Raw genomic sequence first — 23,623 nt, forward strand, 5'->3', positions numbered from 1 at the left:
GTGTATCATATTTTGATGATACAATGATGTATGTCCTGAATAATTACCGAATTCTTGCACCATGGCATTTAGTAAATCATTGAAACCATAATATATAATACAAATAATGCAATGAAATGTTTTTGTTAATGTATTTAAAAATAATTACAAAATTAATAACATAAAAATAAATAAAGCTATAAATAAAAAAGAAACACACTACCAGTCAAAGTTTGGACACACCTATTAAATCTTTCACTATAGCCCACATTTTAGAACAATGAATTCATAAAAACTATGAAATAACACAAATAAGAGTATGGGAAGTATGTAGTTAGCAAAATTTTGGTGATTAAATTATATTTTTGCTCACTTAATGTGAAAATTAAATGGAAAGATCATATTAAATTCACTCTGGTATAGTTTATATTATCACGAGCTTATTAAGGTTGATCTAACAAGTTTTTGTTTTCCTAGAGGAAAAAAGCAGCGGTCACCTTCAGCTGGCTCCTCCCCCTGTCCCGCCTCTGTCTGCTGCTGATGCCGAGGCTCACAGTCCAGGCAGCCGGTATGCATGTGTGCGTTCACACAGATGGCGTACAAGGCATACTTCATGGCACAGAAGCCTTGAAACAGAGTGATGTTTCGCTGGACAGAGAAGTTGGGTGAGTCCACTAATGAAGGATTTCCTACAAATGAGAAATATAGATTTTAATGTTCAGCAGATGTGTGTGAATTTAAATGAACCCCCTGTGACAGCATGATTCTTTTACCTGTTCTTTGCAGTAGTTCAAGCACCTTGTGCTCCTCGTACTTGGCAAGGGGTGTCAGGCAGTGCAGCACATACAGTGCAGAGTGATGGTCCAGCATGTGTAAGTGACTCAGCAAGGATTCATGGGATATCCCTCTGTGTAAGTATGCATAACAGTGAACAAAAAAAGAACATACTCCACCATTCAAAAGTTTGGGGTCAGTGAGGTTTTTCTATTCCGCAAAGAACCATTACATTGATCAAAAGCGACAGTTGAAGGGTTAGTTCACCCAAAAAGGAAAATTCTGTCAGTAATTACTCACCCTACTGAAGACTTTCGTTAAGGTAAGAAAGGTAAGCCATTCATTTTGCGGCATTGGTAAGTTACTTTTACGTTTACTCGTTGGTTTCTCACGATTTGGACATCCAGGAAATGCACACTTTAGAACCATTTTAAACATTACATCGAGACCCATCTGCATCATCTTCTCAGTTCTCGCGCATGCGTCGTGGCGCTCTCGTGAACTCACGTCAGAGACCCAAACGGAAGAAAATGAATAGTTGAATAAAGTCGTTATTTTTCTTTGTTTTTGCGCACAAAAAGTATTCTAGTTGCTTGATAAACTTAAGGTTGAGCCACTGTAGTCCCTATTTTAACGATGTCTTTACTAACTTTTCTGGGCCGGCAGATGCAATTACAGAGCAGCCTATGAGGAGTGAGAAAGCTCTCAGATTTCATCAAAAATATCTTAATTTGTGTTCCGAAGATGAACGAAAGTCTTACTGGGTTGGAACAACATGTGGGTGAGTAATTACTGACAGAATTTTCATTTTTGGGTGAACTAACCCTTTAAGGCATTTATAATGTTACAAAAGATTTCTATTTCAAATAAATGCTCTTTTGAACATTCTATCCATAAAAAAACATTGATAAAACATTGATAACAACAAGAAATGCAATCATATCAGCATATTAAAATGATGTATTAGATAAATCATTTTAGAATGATTCCTGAAGGATCATGTGGCTAGAGTAATAATGGCTGCTGAAAATTCAGCTTTGTCATCACAGGAATAAATAAAACATCAATAGAAAACAGTTATTTTAAATCGTTTTTACTGTATCTAATAAATGTAACCTTGGTGAGCATAAGAGGCTTCTTTTAAAACATTTTAAAATCTTACCGACCCCAAACCTTTAAACTGTAGTGAAGGTGAAGAAATAGCTATTAATCTATAACAGGAAATGATTTTTATGTGAAAATGTACAAACAGTGTTTTAACTCACGGATTGTTCTGATCGCACCATTCCAGTACAGCAAGTCGAGAGGACAGAGTGCAGGCTAACTCACTCAATACTGAATCAGTGGTCTGGGGCTACAGAGAGAAAGAAAGAAAGGCTCGCTCATTCATTTACATAAACTAATGTGTAATCATTCACAAATGACACATAAATAAACATATATAAGAAAAAAAGACAGAAAAAATATATAATATACAGTCGTGCTCAGAATGAATCATACCCCTGGTAAATCTGATCAAAAATGGCTGTAAAAAATAAATCTGCATCATTTATCCTTTTGATCTTTCATTCAAAAAATTGGCAAAAATATAACCTTTCATTGTAGTAAAATAATTGAAAGTGGGGGGGAAATCACATTATGAAATAAATGTTTTTCTCCAAAACACGTTGGCCACAATTATTGGTACCCTTTTATTAAATACCTTTTTGCAATCTCCTTTTGCCAAGATAACTGCTCCGAGTCTTCTCCTATAATGCCTGATGAGTTTGGAGAACACCTGACAAGAGATCAGAGACCATTCCTCCATACAGAATCTCTTCAGATCCTTCAGATTCCCAGATCCATGTTGGTGCTTCTTCTCTTCAGTTCACTCCACTGATCAGGTCAGGGAACTGGGACGGTCATGGCAGAAGCTTCATTTTGTGCTCCCGAACACATTTTTGTGTTGATTTTGATGTTTGTTTTGGATCGTTGTCCTGATGGAAGATCCAACCACGGCCCAATATAAGATTTCTAGCAGAAGGCGTCAGGTTTTGAATTTTTATCTGTTGATATTTGATGGAATCCACGATGCCATGTATCTGAATAAGAAGTCCAGGACCTGGGGTACACATGGGGTACTTTTTATTCTTGTGTGCACCAAACCCATCTAGCGTGTTTGCTGCCAAAAAGCTATTTTTTTAGTTTCATCTGACCTCAGAACCCTGTGCCGTCTGAAGTTCCAGTCGTGTCTGACAACTGAATATGCTGGAGTTTGTTTTTGGATGAGCGAGGAGCATTTTTCTTGAAAACCTCCCAAACAACATGTGGGGATGTAGGGGTTGTTTGATTTTTTTTTTTAATAGGCTTTCTGACCCCAAGACTCAAGTAATCTCTGCAATTCTCCATCTGTCATTATTGAAGAGTCTTTGGCCACTCAAACTTTCATCCTTACCGTCCATTAAGACAATATAGACACACGTCCTCTTCCTGGCAGATTCGAAACATCTTTAGTTGATTATAACTTCTTAGTTATTGCCCTGATGGTCAAAATGGGGATTTTCAATTCTTTAGCTATTTTCTTACAGGCACTTTCTATTTTGTGAAGCTCAACAATCTTTTGCTGCACATCAGAACTATATTCTTTGGTTTTACTCATTGTGATGGATGATTCAGGGAAATTGTTTCCTCATATTTAAACTCCTGTGAAACAAGAAGTCATAGCTGGACAATTTCATGTTCCTAGCACCCTGGTGTGCTAAAAAAATTTTGAATGAAAGATCAAAAGGATAAACGATGCAGATTTATTTTTTTACAGCCATTTTTTTGCATATTTACCAGGGGTATAATTAATTCTGAGCACGACTGTATCTCCAGGCCACAACTTTGAAATGTGTTGCATGTGCAAACAACATTTAGAAGTGCATGTCATGATCACACCTCAGCTGGAGGGGATTTTTGAAGTATATGTTCTTGTAACTTTAGGATTATTATATAAACATTTTCAGGAATTGAAAGCCTTTAAAGAAGGTTCTTTTAAACAGAAAATGACTAAATCTAGGTGACATTGCCATTTTCAGGCAGTTAGTTTTTTTTTTCTTTTTTTATTAACAATGTTGTGTTACCAAGACACTGGGTTGCTGATATGAATGATTTTTTTTGTGTTTACTGTGTAGCTGGTCAGAGGCCAACATTTCTGTGCAACTATTTTTGCCTCACCAGTCTATTATTGTTCTATCAACTCATAGTCATAGAATTCATTGTTCTATATCAGTACATATCAATGAAATATCTGTCTTAGTGAGTTGTTCTTGGCCAGAATGCTCAGCAGAAAGGACCAGACTTTGTACTGACAGTCAAATATCTGGCTACAAACCTGTTGGTGATGCAGGACTCTAAGAAGGTTCTTGGCAGAATCCAGGCTTTGACAATGTGTCCAGCCCAGCAACAACAAGAGACGGGACAAAGGCTGAAACTCAGTCTGCAACAGTGTTTCCAGTTTGGAGAATTCCTCCCTTTTTATGAGATCTAAACCAGTAAGCTGCAAACAAAAGAGGATGGATTATTGCAATTATACCACTAAAGGAAACTTTGAGTTGCTTTCATCTATACACTTTTATACATGTTTTTTTAAAGGAAAGAAACTTGACTCTCGCTGACTATCTAAGACAGTTGCTATGTTTCCATCCAAAGTTGCGAATTTGGGGGGAAAAAATCATAATTTCCTGATAAACTGGCGATAAAAAAAAAAGTTGATGCAGAAGCCACTGTATATAATATAGGCCTATAATAATATATTATATACTATAATATAACGAAGGAGCTCATCATGGACTTCAGGAAAGTGTCAAGAGGCACACACGACACCATCCACATCAATGGAATGGCTGTTGAGCGTGTCTCCAGTTTCAAGTTCCTGGACAACCAACACCTCCTGCCTGGTCAAGAAGGCTCACCAGCGCCTTTTCTTCCTGAGGACACTGAGGAAGAATCAGCTTTCATCGACTATCCTGGTGAACTTCTATCGCTGTGCAATAGAAAGCATCCTGACCAACTGTGCTACAGTGTGGTATGGGAGCTGTTCTGTTGCAGAGCGCAAGGCACTGCAGCGGGTGGTGAAAACCGCCCAGCGCATCACTGGGACTCCACTACCTGCCATCGAGCACATCCAGAGGAAACGCTGTCTGCATCGAGCTCGCAGCATCCTTAAGGACTCCTCTCACCCAGCCCACAGACTGTTTTCTCTCCTGGACCAGGACCAGCAGACTAAAGAACAGTTTTTTCCCCAGAGCTGTCTCTTTATTAAACTCTAACCCTCATTGATCCCACTCCCCTCATATACTGATTGACTCTCCTCTCCCTCCTCACACCTGCCTCCATTTTGTTATTTGCAATACTATAATGTTCATTTGCACTGCTGACTGTTATTATAGTAACAACTGTTTACATTTGCATCTTGCACTACTACCTACTTACCTTGACTGGAATATGCTCAATTTGCACTGCCGACTGTTTATTTATACAGTACCAATTGTTTACATATACATTTGCAATACCGTACTTTAACTGTAATATGCAATTACTTTCCACTGCACTTTTACTCGGATAGCTTCTGTCCAAACTTTATTTGCACTACTTTAAATCCATTGTTATACTGCTCATCTTAGCCTAACTTATTACATATATCTATCTGTAAAACTCTGTTTATAGTAATAGCCATCTATATATTATGCTCACATTCTGTTTATAGTAACAGCCATCTGTATATATATTCATAGTACATATTCACCTGTACACTCTGTTTATAGTAATAGCCATCTGTATATTATGTTCATTGTACAGATCTATCTGTAAAAATTCTGTTTGTAGTAATAGCCATCTGTATATTATATTCAGTACATATCTAGCTGTAAATTCTGTTCACAGTAATAGTTATCTGTATATTATATTCATAGGACAAATCTATCTGTAAAATTCTGTTTATAATAGTATTTAACTCTATATTTATTCAGTACATATCCATGTTCTGCACTTATGGAACCACTGAATATCCTGCACTTCTGGTTAGACCTAAACTGCATTTCGTTGCCTTGTACCTGTACTTGTGTAATGACAATAAAGTTGAATCTAATCTAATCTAATCTAATCTATCTAATCTAATAATTTCCTGATAAACTGGCGATAAAAAAAAAGTTGATGCAGAAGCCACTGTATATAATATAGGCCTATAATATATTACTCCTCAGAGCGCGCAGATGAAACGCAATAAACGGCCATGTTATCTTGCTTTCTGAGACAGATGCCTGCTGTTTGGGAATGCAGTCATGTAAGACAGTTTGAATTATACTGAAACACTTTGACGACAGACATTGCTCAGGCATTTCAGAATGAGCAAAACAGCATATCAGATGCAGTGCAACAAGATCCGTCTGCAGGTTAGTCCAGTTATGCCGTCCCAAAATGAATTTATTCTGTAAATGTTTTTCCATCGTAGTTTATGTGCTTGTTTTATTATTGGATAAAAAATCCCACTCAGTTGAGCGCATAATAGTGCGATATCCCAAAATGCATATAAAAACAGGTGGATGGAAACATAGCTAGTGGTGATAGTGCAGAAAAAGAATAACAAATTATATTTGAATGATATACAAACTTATTTGCAGGATACTGTTTGCCTGATTGTGTACACCTACCAAGACCTGCTCTAGAAAGTGTTTTCCACTGCTCAAACACTCAAAGTAAATGGCTTTCCACACCAAACGCTTGTCACCATGACAGCACAGGCCAAGCATGACCCTTTCCAGATCAGGCAAGTCAACTAGAAGGGAATAGAGATGAGTTTCAGACATGCATCAAGAACACAAAAAATGATGTCTGATCAAAAAACAATCTCATGCAAATGGTGAGGCAACTGAGAATATTTTAGGAGGGAACTAGGACCACATGAGCAGAAGTGTTAAGTCAACAGTAAAGGAGGTGGCAAACACACCACGAACAGTCTGTTTCCTTCACTTCCTTAAAACATGACACGCATATTGAAACCAATGCCAGTATTTTTGGTGGTTCAGATTTACCTTTTAAATACTTCAAATTATATTTGAGCTAGCTTTTGGTTCCAGATACAATGCTGTTCAAAAGAAGGGTGTCAGTATGTTTTTTTTTTTAAAGAAATAAATACTTGAATTAACCCTTTGGCCCTGTTTACACCTGGTATAAAACATTAAGCATTTTGGTAGATCAGATCACAAGTGGACGACGCTAAATACAGGTGTAAACGGGGTCTTTTGAGCTTGTCCACTTTCATCCACTTTCAGAGGTAGTCGAAAACAAATTCGACCGGATTGCTTTCGTAGTCTAGACGTTCATGTGGTCGGATGTGTTCGAACATCTACAAAAGATCGCCTACTCTGTCTACTGACCTAATGCATAAACATTATGGGAAGCGCGCTAGCCAGACAGGATTTAAACTTTGATGACTGAAGATCCAAGTTTGGTTTGAAGATGAAAAACATACTAAATGTTCTCTCACCATTCCTGATTTCTAACACGCACTCACAACATGCAGCATGGTCTTGTGGCTATCAGAGCAGAAACGAAAGCTGCTGCTCTCCGTATGTTTTTCCATCGCTCAAATTGCTCAAGCTTATTTTGTCCATTAAATCAAAAGATCTGAAAAACACCCATACATTTACCCAACCATAGACCCTCCCCTTGAAAAAAATCAGGACAGAAGTGGTCGAAAGTAGATAAAAGAGAAGGATTAAAACACCAGGTGTAAATGGGAATGTGTCTGCCTGCCTACTTGTGACATTTTCAGGTGTGGCGTAGGTCTCCAACTGCTTTTTTATCCATTCAACAAATTAGCCGCTTTTCCACCGTCAGGCCAAACCGTTCTCTTTGCTTAACCAGTTCATTCCGTGCCGATCCGGCCCAGCAGCATCTTTAATGCGTCTGTCGTTGCCTTGGTAATGCATTACCATTATGGAGGATGATCATAATATTTATTTTTATTTTATTATTCATTTGTATTTATGTTGCTCAAATAGCGCACTTAACCAGCTACAGAGAAACCGGTAGCCAGACAACAGACAAGTGACCAATCCTGAGTTGCGACGTCACTACATGCATTCTACCAGCACGGTTCAGCACGATTAGCCAACCGGTTCCGGGCCGAGAGCGGTTTGTAATCGTGCCGTGTCGTACCAGGCTCAAGTGTAAATATAACTGGAACTGTTCCTTGCTGTTCTTAGAACCGTTCAGCTCGATGGTGGAAAAGCGGCTATTGATCATTAACAAAACAGACAAATCTGTTACTAGTGTTACAGTGTCAGGATTTGGCTACATGATTCATAGAAAAAAATATGACATTAAGGCTACAAAATGTGATTCTTTACCTGGTTGTTCACATGACTACAGTAAACTTATCTGACTCACCCTGTGTGTGTGGAGCCTCTGCCAGCAGTTTCTCTTTGAGCAATCTGAGCGCTGTGGAGCTGTATGCAGTCAACAGAGCTTGGCCCTGTGGCCTCAATAGACATCCCAGAATCCTCTCCTCCGTCATGAGCCCTTCTCTAGCCGACCACAATCCCTTCCACAGTGTCTCTAGCTCAGCACCTGACCTCTCGGACCCCCATGGTGCTAAGGCCAGCACTGCACACACCTCCTCCACCCATTTCTCGTTCCTCTCCTCCACAGGCACGTTCACTCTCGCGGTGAGGTGCTGGATGAAGACGTCCTGTAAGGCATGGTCTCTGGAGTGGTCCGCGTGCTGAAGGAAGCTGATGAGAGAGTGGCAGAGCCGCGGCTGCTGGCGGGTTAAAAGAGAACGGAAGCAGGATAGAACAGCAGCACTCAGTGGAGGAGTAGAATCACCTGGAATCTTTCCCTTTACTTCCTCAGAGTACAGGAAGGCTTCATGCAGCTCCTATGGAAGATAAAGGACAAGTGGAAGAACAAAATGAAGGCAGCTCCTATGGAAGCTCCTATGGAAGATATAGGACAAAATTGGAAGAACAAAATTAACTATTTTGGAAGTTAAAGATGGCATGAAATGAAAATTGTGAATGTTTTTTCTACCCTATTGTGACATATAACTGAGTGAAACGGCTTCTCGTACAAGAATAAATGTAGGGCGACAGTTGGTTCAGTCCATTGGAAATGTATCGGATTGTTGGATCATTTCCATTTGCTAATTGCTGAGTGTATGTGAGTGACAGGTTGCTAGAGGGGAAGGATTAAACTCATCTGCCAATCCACCTTTTTCCTAAAGAGATTACTGTGTTTTAGATTATGGGAGGCACTTTCGGTTTGAGGAAGTTCCACTCAAAAAGACAGAAAATAATCAATTTGAATCATAAGGTTGTGCTACGAATAATCCTTATCCTGAATGAGCTGTAAAATTTCCTTCATGTTCTATTTTCAGACCTCATGAGAATAATGTAACGCTTGTTATTTTAATGTGACAGTATAACAAGAATATCTATGGCAGGAGCTCTTTTCAGTCAATGCATTCTTTTCCTCCTGATTCTTTTCTTTTTTTCTCTTTTGTATTCCGTTGTAACAGTATGAAAAAGGACAATATACATATACAAAAAAATTATTATGTGCACAAACACTACAACATTTCACAATAGGAATTGTCCATTTTGGTGGTTTTAAAAACCACTATCTCAACAAAGAAATTATTTTTTAACAATAGTGTATAGATCTAAAAAAAAGATCTATGATGTCTGTAGACTATCAAAGAGATGATACACATTTTTGTAAAATGCGCAATTGCCTAAGATTTGCAAAATAATTTATTAAATCCTTACTTATGGAATTCAATTAGCTAATGACACAAGCTTAGATGAGCATTATCTAAGATGCTTGGTTACTAAGCCAATTACTTGAAACTCTAATAATCACAAAAACACATACTGTAGCACATTTATTCATACTTTTTAATATTGATTGAAATATAAGCACTATAATGGACTTTTTTTTCACTGGTATGGCATTTTGGACTTTTTATCTCAATAAGCTTATTGCAGTGCATTCTGGGATTTCCTTCTCTACCAAGGATACATGCAATTTTGCCATAAGGTGTAGTCACGTTTGTTGTTGTTTGTTTAATTCAATAGGATTTCACGCAGCATGGAATTTCACTTGAGAGCGAAAGGTTTTGTAACGGGTTTAAGTTGGATATGCAGATTTGCAGCGCTGACCAATAGAAAGATGTTTGGTTTGAAAGCGACTTCTCTGTGAGCTGTGCTTCATACATCACTACACTATTTCCAATAGCCAAGACATTTAGCCAAATGCAACCTTTAGAATTTTAGCCAAAAATAAGAATTTGTTTGGTGTTTCATTTGCAATTCGGCATTTGGGAATTTTGCAATGAAAATTATATTAGTAGATTATTACCACACAAAACTTTAAAAAAAATCTAATTAAATGTGATTTATCTCAAAGTTGGTTGGTTTGGGTCAAGGATTATAACTCTTAAACATGGAAAGGGTATTCAATATTTGTTGGAATGGAAGAAGGAGAGCAAAAATAAAGCATTATTACATGTCTTGCTTAACTGTGCACACATGCACAACTTATAAAGTAGAACCTTATCAGAGTTCAAAGGAAACAATCTGTGCTTTGTCAACATAAAGCCATAAAGTTGTTACAAAAGTGTCAGGGCTGTGAAGGCAACATACAGTAGTTGGAGATAGTCCTACCTTAAGTACAGACTGTGGGACATCTTCAAGTTCCTCTAAGAGTAACAAGAACTCCAGTTCTCTCTTCACAGACCCGCTCACCTGCAGAGAAATTACCCATACTTTGAATTAGAAAAAGCAAGAGAGATGAATCCTTCCTGATGGAAGAAGCATCAATGGGAAAATTATTTCCAGCAGAAAACACACCTTTATTTTAGTCCGTTTCTCCAGGACTTGGAGCCAATACCAGGCCAATCTGTGAGGGCTGCCCACTGTTTCCCACCTGTGTAAAAACAGAAAAATAACAGATGTGTCTCTTAAAATCTCTCAACTTTAGTTTCTTGAACTCTCTCAATAGTGAGATTGAGTACCACTTATAAACATTTACCAATACAACCACATTTCCGCCAAAATACTATAAATAGATATTATAACTACAGTAAGCAACATCCACAGAAAGAGGAAAATGTATTTGTTTACATTGTTTTCGACATGGGCTCATGTGGTTTATTATGACTTGAATAAGCATTCCTATTGATTTCTGTCAGGGTTTCACTGACCTTAGCAGATATGGGTGGGTAACGATGGCTTTAACGATGTCCCGCGTGCTTTGTGGATCATCTCCGCGCTCGTCGCCGAGCTGACGCACACAGGCTCCCGCGAGCTCCCACTCTCCGCGCCGCAAACACCGCGTGAAGAAACCGAAGAGCTCCCGTCTGGAGGTCTCTTCTTCACGGCCAAACGGATGCATGATAGACAGTCCGATAGTCCAGCAGTCTGTTGAGGTCCACGGAAAGATTACTGGCCTCGGGTGTGTTATGAAGTATTCGACATAAGACTACAGGGGGTGGAAAATCATCACCGGTTTTGTAACCATCATAACTGAGATAAAATCAAAAGCAAAATACAACCACACTTTTTGATAAGACATTTCCGTTTGCTGCTACACAGATATTGAAATATTAATGTATACATGTATTCAATAGCCTAACATTCCAAAATCAACAAAATTGTACTGACTTAATAATTGATTCACGTGAAAAGAAGAGCAAGAACATGTTTCTAAAGTTGCAGAAGACATGTCAGCATTTATGCTTTTGACGACTTCCATAATGTGTTTACATTGCAATAAGTGTGATTCAAACTTTCGTTTATGTATCAGCTGAAAGTGAAATACTGACAGCAAAACAACAGACACTGCCCAGTGCCGACCTACTATAGTTTAGGAAAGGGGGAAGGAATCGACTAACACTATCAAAATTCTGTACATCGTTTTACGCTGTGTACAAAAATAAGTATTTCGTTAAATTAGCACTTACGATTTGGGTTTGTCCTTCTTTATCTCGCACTAGAGATCAGCGCGTTCAAATGCGCTTCCCATCATCAGCTGTATGTGGCCATGAGCGAGCCGAGTCATGTGACTCAATCAGCTGATCCAGGAGCTGTCAGTTCAAGGGTCAAAACAATAGAAATGAAATATCCCGGGGGGTAGATGAAATTGCATCACATGTAGCCTATCACAACGGGCTGGAGTTCTAATTAAATAATAATTCTCATTTTTGGTGACATTAAGTTTCATTATTCATATGTAACTATTACCAATATAAAGTCGTTTCTGTCTTTTTCTGATGTAGTCACTATTTTATAGCTATTCCTGTAGTTGATTTCCAATTACATTTCAGTAAAAATTTAATTCTCTCTTACACATTCTATTCAACGATTTGACAGATCTGAATGCGACTCAAACGGAGGATTCACTTTTCTGATCCGCTATAGCGACCTCTGGCGGTAGACAATTTAGGATGCCTTTGTTTTAATATTTGAATCCCAGTGGCTCTTTTTATTTTTGTATGCTGGTGGATATTGTTGTGACCTGAAATTGTATGGATTTATTGTGAAAATGTTTTTGATAGTGACGCGTCTAAACTTTTACAGTCTCTAAACGTAGATGTAAAGTGTGAAGCACAGTCACTCATTCAGTTATGAAGGTTTATGAAGTTGGAGTCATGAATGTGGTCTGAACAGGTATGTGCGTATGTCACGTGTTTATTTAACATTACATCGTGATAGCCGCAGTCTTATTTCTTATTTATATTATAATTATTAATTTGAATTGAGAAAGCAATGAGAAATTTTACTTACAGACAGAATTAACCATGCTTGTGTATAAGACAACCTTGAGACTGACACAGGGAAATTTGATCAGTAATATGGAGCTTATAAGCCCTGGAAACTCTCTCTGGGTGGTAAAAACATATTGCAGAAACAAAGTGCCAGACTGGTTAGATGGGAATGTGAAACAATAGCGACACCTCATGTGACTTATGTCTCTTGAGTGTGTTGTCCATGTTTGTGATTCCACCATTATATGAACTTATTCCCAAGTGTGTTTATCTTGATAGAATTTCACTTTAATGTATGAGGTTAAGCATTGTAGTTATTCAAATGCAGAATTCAAATAAAACTTACTACCTAGTTTTACATAGGCTATTCGTAGGCTATTTCTCCAATGTAATTTTTTTTATTTATATATATAGTACCAGTCAAAAGTTTGGAAACATTACTATTTTTAATGTTTTTGAAAGAAGTCTCTTAATATGCTCATCAAGCCTGCAGTAAAAAAAACAAAAAAACAACAACAAAAAAACAGTAATATTATGAAATATTATTACAATTTAAAATAATGGTTCTCTTTTTTAATATATTTTAAAATGTAATTTATTTTTGTGATGCAAAGCTGAATTTTCATCAGCAAGTACTCCAGTCTTTGGTGTCTTATGATCCTTCAGAAATCATTTTAATATGATGATTTGATACTCAGTTATTATCAATGATGGAAACAGTTGTGCTGTTTAATATATTTTTTTGGAATACTTTTTTCAGGATTCATTGATGAGTAAAACGTTAACAGCATTTATTCAAAATAAAAACATTTCTAACAATATAAATTGTTACCATCACCTTTTATCAATTTAACGCATCCTTGTTGAATTAAAGTACTAATTTCTTTAAAAAAAAATAGTTATTGTTCCCAAACTTTTGAACGGTAGGCCTAGTGTATATTGTTACAAAAGATTTCTATTCTAAATAAATACAGTTCTTTTTAACTTTTTATTCATCAAATAATCCTGAAAAAAGTATCTCAGGTTATAAAAAAAATATTAAGCAGCACAACTGTTTCCAACATTGATCATAAATCAGCATATTAGAATGATTTCTGAAGGATCATAAGACACCAAAGACTGGAGTACTTGCTGATGAAAATTCAGCTTTGCATCACAAAAATAAAATACATTTTAAAGTATATTAAAAAAGAGAACCATTATTTTAAATTGTAATAATATTTCATAATATTACTGTTATGTTTTTTTGTTTTTTTGTTTTTTAACTGCAGGCTTGATGAGCATAAAAGACTTCTTTCAAAAACATTAAAAATAGTAACGTTTCCAAACTTTTGACTGGTACTGTATATATATATATATATATATATATATATATATATATATATATATATATATATATATATATATATATATATATATATATATATATTGTTGATACATGTTGTTATATATACTTAAAAAGGTAAGTTGCCTGGTTGCCTTACAATTTTGAGTTTATCGAAATTATTTTTTTTAGTTAATTCAATGAAGGAGATTGGTTTAATAAATAGAAACTCAAAATATTAGGCATATGTTATCTGAACCACATTAATTATTAACCACATTAACCACATTAAAAATATAATTTTACCGTGTGGAATTACGAGACTAGCCTATGGCGACTTGTTCTTATATTGAACAATATACTTTATTCATTCATTTATTTTGAAATCTGCTGAAGTCACTACTGTATTTTTGTCATCATCATCATCACTCCCTGCCTGTGCTGGTTTCTATGGAAACGCGGTGGCGCGAGGCGGGGTTCGCGAATTCAACACCGGTCTCGCGCTCTGCCATGATCAATCCCGTGCATGACAGCTATTGTCCTCGCGCTTGAAACGCAACACCTGCACGACTAAACTAAAGCGCCAGAAGAAAGCATGACAGATAAGGGTAACATCCGAAACGTAAGTATGATGACGATTATTTTATAGTTTATCAGCCACTAAGACTGTAAATTGCGTTGAAACAGTGACGTATACGCTGAGCTTAAATATATTTGACCACGCTGATTAATGTCATATTTATGACTTGATAAATGATGCGACTCGGTAATCTGCATGAATAAGCTGTAAACTGAGAAAGGGTTGAAGAATGGTCTGTGAACCTTTTCTTTTCCTTATTGTCTCGCAGCACTGGGTTTAAGAAATCGTGTTGATTTTAAATCAGTACATTAATAAATAGCTAATTATTCGGGTTTTGCCTGGCCTGTATAGCATCATATATTTGAATGACAGTAAAACACTATTCCTGCAGGAGGAGGACTATGTTGGAGAGATCAAAGGGGGTCTACGGCCGACCATGAGGCTGATAGTGATGGGTATTGTTCACAAGCAGCCCAAAAGGTTGGTATCAGACACACCTGTCTGTCTGTCTGTCTGTCTGTCTGTCTGTCTGTCTGTCTGTCTGTCTGTGTGTGTGTTTCTTGCGTTCATTTTTTAACTGTCACATCGCGCATCCTGAATGACTCGGTTCATTGAGAATGAGACGCGCCTTCAGTGCGTTTACACAATGAGCCAGTTGTCTCAGGAATTCAACCAGAAGAAAACATGGGTGCCAACCGTGAATACACAGAAGAAATCAAGTGTTTTGTAGTGCATTTCAGTATGTTATGTTATGCATTTTATGTCATATAGTATAGGCCTACGTATACTGTATAGAATAAATAAATATATATATAAAGACATCTAACATTTTAAATAAAACATGTCATTTGAGAAGGGAATTCTGGCAAGAAAAAAAAATTCTCCACAAATTAAGGTAATTTATACTTTTTTACTTATATGCATACTTATATGTATCATCTTGTAAGATATGATGTTTTGTGTATATGTTAAGGAACCTTACAATTAACAAGGTTTTACTGTAACATTTGTTTTCAATCTTAACTTTTTAACACATATAGTGCAATACATGTGTGTTCCAGCTGTTATTGTCCACTTCTGTTTTTGCCAGCGTGGGAAAGCTTCAATTCCCATGAAGGCTTAGCTGGTCAGATCTAGAAGGGGGAAAAAAGGAGAATTCTGGCCATATTTGGCAAGGGTTATCCAGAAACGAATGGTTGATGATGTGATTTTGGTATGGAGCGTCCCAGATCAAAAGGGCAGGACACTAACTCCATGCAACTGACTCGGTCTGTTAAAATGATGTTTGTTCTTAAACCTGCAAAATCCGATGTTAAAAATCCCCACATGTTTTTGTTTTTTTCGTCTGTCTCTTTAGTATGATAGTGTTAGTGTCATGCCAGTCTAAAGGAGAGGGGGATGAGGAAATCGAGGGTGATGTGGGTCTGGAGTTAAAGGTGAACTTTTCAGAAAAGGCTGTGCTTCGTAACGCTCGTCTCTCAGGACAGTGGGGCACTTCAGAGACGGCCCTGTCTTTCTTCCCCTTTGCTCCAGGAGAGCCTTTTAAGGTAGAGACTAGAGTGTGTGTTTGGAGGGTGTGATCACATCTGATAAAGCTCAACTCTTTGGTAATCTCACACCTTTCTGTCACAATAATGTTGTTTCCTTCTTTATCTCTCCCAGATGGAGATTGTGTGCGAGCACCAGCAGTTCCGTATTCTGGTGGATGGGCAGCCGTTGTGTGGTTTTTCTCACAGATTGACTCCGCTAGCATCTCTCACTGCTCTTAGAGTTCACGGAGACCTACAGCTCACCAAAGTGGCTTGAGAAAGAGAGGAATTGCCTGCCATAATGACAGACTAATCACAGAAGCAACTAAACTAAGGTTTTATAACCCTGAGCGTACTGTCCACAATTGTTGTAAAGTTCCAGAGCTCCATCAGTTCATTTGAAATCTTTACAACTCATTTCAGTTGGATCTGTGTTTGTTTTGGTATAGGCTAATTGGCGATTTTTTACAGTTTCTCCAGTTATTTTCATTTGCAGTGGAAAATGAGCCTGTTAGCATTTTAAAAGATGATTTTGTGTTTGTTTGGACACATTTGTAGAAGAAAATATCCCCAATGTTCCAATCAAAAATTAAATTAAGAATGAATTAACTAGCTCAGATAAAAGATAGTTTTTAAAATACATAATGTACTACCTAACTTTTTTTGTTTGCTTTGTGATTATTAGATATATTAGTTAGTTTATTTGGCTCTTTGATACAGAAGCAAAAGTGCCTTCATTTGTTCCATTAGATGCACTTATACGTAGAAGACTTTAGGTGTGCTGTAGCAGTAATTGTTGATGTTCCAATTCATTTGTATTTACATTTACACATTTGGCAGATGCTTTTACCCAAAGCAACTTGCATTGCATTCAAATTATACATTTAATCAGTTCATGCATTCCCTGGGAATTTAACCAAGGATGCTAGCATTGCTAGCACATGCCTGACTGTTTGAGCTACAGGAATGTATCAACAACAACATGCTTTTGTTTGACTGTCTGAAAAAATTGTTAAATCATTTCAACAGAATAACTCATAAGAGAATAGTTTTTCTGTTAATCTTTTGTTCATGTGAATGTACCACATAACAGTTTAACCTAAGCATTCATAACTGACACCTGAATGTTCACTTTAAAATGCAGTTCGCTGCGATTGAATTGGTCTGAAGAAAAAGGACTCAAAGTCCATCTGAAGCCTGTACTTGGTGCTGTCAATCTAAACACTTAATGCTGCAAATGAAGCATGTATAAAATAACTTTAATGATTAGGTTCATAGAAAGGTTTACTTGAATATCTTTTAACACCTAATAATTGCAATATGTACTGTAAACAGTAAACTTTTCTTAAAGAACTTTTAACAAGATCTGATTATTGGATTTATTTAATGTGTGTGTGTCCTTGTATGGTTTATGAGGACACAAATGTGCATTATGATATGGTTATTCGATACGTTCTCGAACCAAATGGCTTAAAAAAAAAAATACTAAACTGTATTTTGTTTTTAATTAAGAAAATGCCAAAAGTTTTCTGCGATGGGTAGGTTTTTAAACCACATATACAAGTGTGTGTGTGTGTGTGTGTGTGTGTTGATACATCATACCAAGTCATTTTTTAATTTTTTTATTGAAAATGTAAAAATGCAGAAAGTTTTCTGTGATGTGTAGACTTATTGTAGGTTAAGGGGATAGAATATACAGTTTGTACAGTATAAAAATCATTATGTCTATGGAATATCCCCATAACACACGAAAACCCGACATGTGTTTTTGGGCATTTGAGAGAGAAACATACACATAGGCACAGTGTGTGTGTTTTTTAACCATAGCAACAAATCAACAGGCTTGTGCAAGACATGAAGACAGTTCTGTTAACTAACAACTTGGTAGACAAACAGAAGGCAGGTAAAAACATGTTAACGGTTCACAACAAAACTGAAGACAAGGAGAAAACTTTTTTTGTGACAAAAAACAAATTCTCTTATCATTTACACTTTCATAGTACATTCACTGAATGTATAAGCTTTACCACATTATAATATATCAAACATTAACTATGAATTCTATTAAAATATTCTATATGCTAACTGGAATGAGGTCTCATGCTGGCCCCATTTGTTTTATTAATTTTATTATTATTAATTAATACATATTTGTATTATTCATATAAAAATTTTAGCAGCTGTATAACACTGTATATATTTTATTTTGTTTGCACTATACCAAACATAAAAATATATAATTAGCTAACAATACCAATACTAACACTTAACAATAGCAATGAAGATAATAACAATACCAAAAATTAACTAGAAGTGTTATTGTTTGAAAGTGCGATTAAGTCACTTTTCACATAATTAAGTCACTTTTCTAATAGCTTGGATCCAGTCCATCCTCTCCTCGTGTGTTGGAGCCTGGATGTAATAGTGTGTCTCCACCTGAGTGATGATTTTAAAGAGGTTCCCCTGGACTTTACCTTTAACACCTGAAGATTACAAGAAAGTGGCCATTAGTTTCTGTGTTTACAGTATTTACCTGTAAATATTGCTGCTACCAAGACAACAAGACCTGAATCACTGTTTAGTATTTTTAGTCAGTGGCAGTAGTTAAGTCTTTCCTTAATTCTGATTAATACGTGTGATTATTTTGTAAATATTCATTTGTGGGATCAGGCAATCATCACACCTTAGAGACTTTCATAGAAGAGGCAAAAGTCTGACTCACCTGACGGTGTGCCGTTATCATCGAGGGCAGACACCAGACAGCCACGCAGAGATATACCGCCAACCGGAGTGATGTCATCCTGAGAAAGGTGGCCATCAGGAAGTAAACAAGTCAGTACAAAAATAAACATCACATGATTTCTTTAGACTTTAGCATAGATATATAGCACATCAGTGTTCTTCTCACCTTGCTGGGGTCATAGTAGTGCAGGAAACCAGGCTCTGCCCTCAGAATAAACAATCTTACTTTCCAGTTCTTCACCTTGTGCCCCTGACAAACAGATAAACAGGTGAGTGAACACACAGACCGCTAGCACCACAAATAAGTAGCCTATAGTTCAGTTCAAAACCTCCAATTTCAGCACAGTGCTCACCTGTTTGAGCAGGTAACCTCTCTTCACCACCTTTCCACTCAGCTCCACCGCAGACCGAGACTTTTCTGATTTCACACTGCCTCGCTTCTGGAAGCTTTGGGACTGTTTGAGAAGTCATATTTGTTCGGTTTAATTAGGACAACTTATTTTTATATCTAGTATATGATGTGATTACAAAAGAGTTGAGTAAAGAAATCAAAAAGAAAGAGAATTGGAACTTACAAAGCAGTAGAGTGCAGTGGAGTCATCGAGGAACTGTTCTCCTAGAGCAGCGTTACGGAGAGCGTCTGCACTCCTGATCCCGATGGGCCGCAGGGAGGCCTCATCCAGCAGCGCAGAGGCTAATGTTACTGACTCCACACGGGTTAAAGCCAGCCTATTACACACAAGCCAATCCACCACTGCTGAGCCTGCACACACACAAACACATACACAAATATGAAACACTTCCGATCTTTGACTTTGAGTTACCAGAGCTGATTTACAGACCAACAGCACTGGATCGGTTCATAGTTTGATTCACTCTGCTTCTATGTGTTTGCATGTTCCAGGCAGACTGACAGTATGTGTATAGTGAGTAGTGACAAATGACTCTTTCTGCAGGTTATACTGTATCGCCGGTAAGTGACTGTCTTAAAGGGGTGATGAACTGAGAAATACAATTTTCCTTGAGCTTTTGACTTATAAGAGGTCATCATACTATAAGAATATCCTGTAAGTTTCAGAACTGAAAACTTCCTTGTTAGTCCAATAAAAGCTTTTATTGACACCAGGCACAGCGAACGACAGGTTTTTCAAAGTGGGGATCTATGACGTCAAAGGGTATCAAACACCGCCTCCGCAGAAGATGATCAACGCCTACTTCAACACTGCCTGTTTAGCCCCGCCCACCGATTCGCGCATTACATGAAACTCATTATAATATGCAAAACTGTTATCTAATCATAGCAGTGGGCGTTTACTTCCAAGTCTTCAATGGGACACGGCCATAAAAACCGAGCGTTTCAGGAGCTAGGCTCAAAACCAGGGTAGAAAATAGCCTATTACTTATTCATTTTGATGTTTTTGAATGTAAAAACCAAGCGAACATCATAAGTTGACCTCAGACAACAATAAAAAATAAATAAAAAAACAGTTCATGACCCCTTTAATGAGTGAATCCTTCACTCAACATATTTGTTCAAAGAGACTGATTGTTTCAGGGGGAAAAAACTGCCGATATTATGTCTAAAAGGTAGGTGAACCTGATTTCACCATGAAAAACATGTTCCTGGATCAACATTCTTTTTTCTTGATAGAAATTAATACTTTTATTCAGCAAGCAATCACTGACAGTAATGCCTTTATTTCAAAAATAGGCAAAATTCTTGTTTTTAAATGAATGCTGTTCTTTTGAACTAAAACTCAGCATATCAGAATGATTTCTGAAGGATCATGTGACACTGGAGTAATGATGCTGAAGATTCAGCTTTGCCATCACAGCAATAAATTACATTTTAAAACATATTTAGATATAAAATAGTCATTCAACAGAAAATATTGCTGTTTTACTGTATTTATGATCACATAAATGCAGGTGAGCATAAAAGTGTTCTTTCAAAAACATGACCAACCCTTAACTTTTGAACAGCAGTGTAAACGTAAACATTAACAAGACAGAATATAATTTCTTTAATAATGCACATTCATGCTTTAATGAGTGTCTGACCTGAGAAACAGTTGGTGTAAGAGCTGCCCTGTTCAACATGACTGCTTAGCCGGATACCAGTGTGCACATCATACATGGAGTCCACCACCTGACTGATATACAGATATACGTTTAGATATGGAGTCGTAAACACATTCGCATATATTCACAAAATGCACACATAGCTACCTGAGGTTGACATTGTGAAGCTGGAGTGACGTAGATCCTTTAATTTGTGATGGGGAGGGGGTCTGTGCATCACGTGGGTTAAGCTTCTGTATTGCTGCACCAATCGCTGATGCCCATTCATCACGTTCCTCCCTCATGCAAGCCTCCAGAAAGTGCTCATCTGCAGTGTTGGTCTGCAGCTTCAGCACCAACTACAGGGTGTAAAATGTGGTTAATATGACAACAGCCTTCAGTCACGCCCTAAACAAACATTTTAAGTTGTTGGTGATAAGTGCAGCACTTTTTGCGTCAGAAGAACGTATAAAGGAAATTGCCACAAGCATGCCAAACTCCATCACTCTGAACCTTGCATTGACTGCAGGCAGCTGTTACACAATGTGGAATATAAATCAAAGACATTGCTAAGATACACTGGGGAAAATAAAAGCTGTGCTCCTGACATGCTAGTGCATGTGAGCAATGCAGAACAAAATAATGAAAGGTAATTCATATGAAGTGTAACCTAAGGCTGTGAACATTTAAAGCACTGAGACACTCCCAGTGTTTGGTTTAGTGTTCAAGGTCTAATCTGAACTAGACCGCTGATAAGCCACTTCCTAATGATATCTGTTGTAGACTGTGCATATAACTAAATTAATGCTGAAATTAAATGATAATGTTAATTAATAATGTCTGTAGAACAGTTGAGAGCAGAGTTGGGGGTAACGCATTACAAATAACGTGAGTTATGTAATCAGATTAGTGAAATGCAAACTCTAAATATTACACAAACCAAACATTTTTATATGTTAAATAAACACAAATAGCCTATACTTTGTGTTTAATCTCACTTTATTAAGCGATGTTTTTGCTGCTGCTGACCCTCAATGATCTAATTCAACCATTCTAATAAGCAAAAATAGTTTTAGATAAGGATCACGTTTGTTCAATTTTTTTGTTTTTATTGCTGAAGTAAGAGTGTTGAACTTCTCCTGCACCCTATTCTTCTGCAATCCAGAATGGCAGCACAGCAAGGTTTGTTTGAGCTGCGGCCAGTATTCTGTACAGGTGTGAATTTGAATTTCATTCAGCCTGAGGCTTCTACATTTCACTTTTGTTGTGTAATGGCCTTTACATTTTCTAAAAATATAACTTTTTTGTTGTTATTAAAAAAAAAAAACTAGCAAGCCAAGCCCAGATAAAACTAAGTAACTTAGGCTACATACAAGTTACTTTAAAAAGTAACTTTTCCAAACACTGCTTGAGATTATCCTAGAATTCTGAGTGCAAACATAATCTTTACACCACAAAATATCGCTTTGTTGTAAACTCCTTAACAGAGGACTGTAAAATTGCACAAGCCTATATAACTTTGTGATAACTTGTACAGTATACACACAAAATAAATAAAAACAACGTCGAATACTTTGACTGTTCTCACTTACCGGTCTGTTTTCGTACTCCAGGCAAGGACAGGTGATTTTGCAGTTAATCAAATGTATCGTCCCTCGATGGCAGGAATCCCGTTTGCCGCCTTCATATTTATAATACATAAGTTTGTCCGATTTAAGTACAAACCAACGAACTTTCCAGTTCTGAACCACGTGGCCCTAAAAACGAACATCATTTGTTAATAATCCAGTAAAGTAGGAATTAATTTGCCATTTGTGTATGGATAAAATGTTCAAAATCTTTCTCACCCTTTTCACCAAAAAACCCTCTTTAAGAACGCCGTTATTTTCTGACTCGGTGCCCATGTTAACTCCAGCAGTGTAGATTCACGAGGCAGGTATAAGCGCTTCAGGTGTTTTATAGCTGCAGCAGAAATTCCTTGTAATGTGCGTCATTGTGCGCAATCCCTATCGGCGCCCCCACAATCACTGAGCAAGAAAACTTTGCCTGGGCTGGGCGTGGGATTGGTGAGAATTAAATTCATTAAAAATTTGATAAATTATTAAATAATACGGACTTGTAAAGTTTGATGAAAGTCCGATAGAATCAAATCAGTGTGATTCTTAGATATTACAATTTACAGACAACTCTACACAGACACGGGAGATTCCCATAGCCACAGGGCACAGTTTTTATGAGTCAAGACAGACGCAGTCAGATTGAGTCATTGTTCAGATGAGATTCAATTCAGTGACCGGATGTTTGTTGCTATGGCAGTGCAACTTTGCGATGGAAATAACTTTGAAAATGTAATCTAATGTAGCCTAACATTTTGTTCCATTAGCCTAGTCCAAACTAATTACGACTTTGTCAAGACTTCAAGGTCAGGATTGTATTATGTACATAGAATAATTCTGTGCTCACCCAATTCTGTGTAGAATGTTAGTTTTGAATTCAGATTGTTTTTTGGGTGAGCTACTCTGCACACATTCTTCTTTTAACTTTTTTCAGCATATTGCATTCTACACGGATTGTAAAGAAAAGTATCACTGACTAAATTAGCCCGGCTACACTTGAAAATATAGGTTCTTTATTGGCATACAGTATGGTTCCATAGCTTTAACGTACATGGAACCTTTCCATTTCACAAAAGGTTATTTATAGTGGAAAAAGGTTATTCGATTTTTAAATGTTCTTCACATGATATAGCATATATATATATTACAGTTTTTAAAAGAACCATTTATATATATATATATATATATATATATATATATATATATATATATATATATAAATGGTTC

The 23,623-nt window shown here is 36.9% G+C and overlaps 3 protein-coding genes across 4 annotated transcripts in view; 1 reads left to right on the top strand and 2 right to left on the bottom strand.

The window, feature by feature from the left end:
- The window catches only part of zfyve26 (zinc finger, FYVE domain containing 26), a 31,605-nt gene extending 19,788 nt beyond the window's left edge, over window positions 1–11,817 (bottom strand). For both annotated transcript variants that reach the window (XM_082154949.1, XM_082154948.1), the window contains exons 1-10: window positions 11,741–11,817; window positions 10,982–11,259; window positions 10,629–10,704; window positions 10,443–10,523; window positions 8,167–8,656; window positions 6,426–6,550; window positions 4,109–4,273; window positions 2,019–2,107; window positions 753–886; window positions 477–668 (exon numbers count right to left, since the gene is read on the bottom strand). In XM_082154949.1, coding sequence (XP_082011075.1) covers window positions 477–668; window positions 753–886; window positions 2,019–2,107; window positions 4,109–4,273; window positions 6,426–6,550; window positions 8,167–8,656; window positions 10,443–10,523; window positions 10,629–10,704; window positions 10,982–11,172 — 1,543 coding nt within the window. In that variant the 5' untranslated portion in view covers window positions 11,173–11,259; window positions 11,741–11,817. The remainder of the gene's footprint in view (window positions 1–476; window positions 669–752; window positions 887–2,018; window positions 2,108–4,108; window positions 4,274–6,425; window positions 6,551–8,166; window positions 8,657–10,442; window positions 10,524–10,628; window positions 10,705–10,981; window positions 11,260–11,740) is intronic.
- Window positions 11,818–14,339: 2,522 nt separating this feature from the next.
- Window positions 14,340–17,340, top strand: LOC309486097 (galectin-related protein B). The gene is made up of 4 exons (XM_082153219.1): window positions 14,340–14,490; window positions 14,840–14,928; window positions 15,806–15,995; window positions 16,111–17,340. The coding sequence occupies exons 1-4, from the start codon at window positions 14,464–14,466 to the stop codon at window positions 16,252–16,254; spliced, it is 450 nt and encodes a 149-aa protein (XP_082009345.1). The 5' UTR covers window positions 14,340–14,463; the 3' UTR covers window positions 16,255–17,340.
- A 243-nt stretch (window positions 17,341–17,583) lies between these two features.
- On the bottom strand, window positions 17,584–22,768 carry plek2 (pleckstrin 2). Its single transcript, XM_082153218.1, has 9 exons — window positions 22,628–22,768; window positions 22,373–22,537; window positions 20,949–21,139; window positions 20,781–20,872; window positions 19,295–19,482; window positions 19,073–19,174; window positions 18,886–18,969; window positions 18,700–18,778; window positions 17,584–18,460 (listed from the first exon to the last, which is right to left on the bottom strand). The coding sequence occupies exons 1-9, from the start codon at window positions 22,682–22,684 to the stop codon at window positions 18,333–18,335; spliced, it is 1,086 nt and encodes a 361-aa protein (XP_082009344.1). The 5' UTR covers window positions 22,685–22,768; the 3' UTR covers window positions 17,584–18,332.
- Between the last annotated feature and the right edge of the window lie 855 nt (window positions 22,769–23,623).

This window comes from Leuciscus leuciscus (assembly GCF_965113295.1).
Source record: "Leuciscus leuciscus genome assembly, chromosome: 22".
NCBI classification, from domain to species: Eukaryota; Metazoa; Chordata; class Actinopteri; order Cypriniformes; family Leuciscidae; genus Leuciscus; species Leuciscus leuciscus.

What these genes read in the sequence shown, in the direction of transcription:
- plek2 (XM_082153218.1), bottom strand. Translation starts at nt 22,684, where the DNA reads ATGGGCACCGAGTCAGAAAATAACGGCGTTCTTAAAGAGGGTTTTTTG. An exon ending in AGGGTTTTTTGGTGAAAAGG is followed by an intron (nt 22,538 to 22,627) that starts GTGAGAAAGATT and finishes GTTCGTTTTTAG; the next exon opens with GGCCACGTGGTTCAGAACTG. An exon ending in TTACACCAACTGTTTCTCAG is followed by an intron (nt 19,483 to 20,780) that starts GTCAGACACTCA and finishes GTGTGTGTGCAG; the next exon opens with GCTCAGCAGTGGTGGATTGG.
- LOC309486097 (XM_082153219.1), top strand. Translation starts at nt 14,464, where the DNA reads ATGACAGATAAGGGTAACATCCGAAAC. An exon ending in ATAAGGGTAACATCCGAAAC is followed by an intron (nt 14,491 to 14,839) that starts GTAAGTATGATG and finishes CTATTCCTGCAG; the next exon opens with GAGGAGGACTATGTTGGAGA. An exon ending in GTTCACAAGCAGCCCAAAAG is followed by an intron (nt 14,929 to 15,805) that starts GTTGGTATCAGA and finishes CTGTCTCTTTAG; the next exon opens with TATGATAGTGTTAGTGTCAT.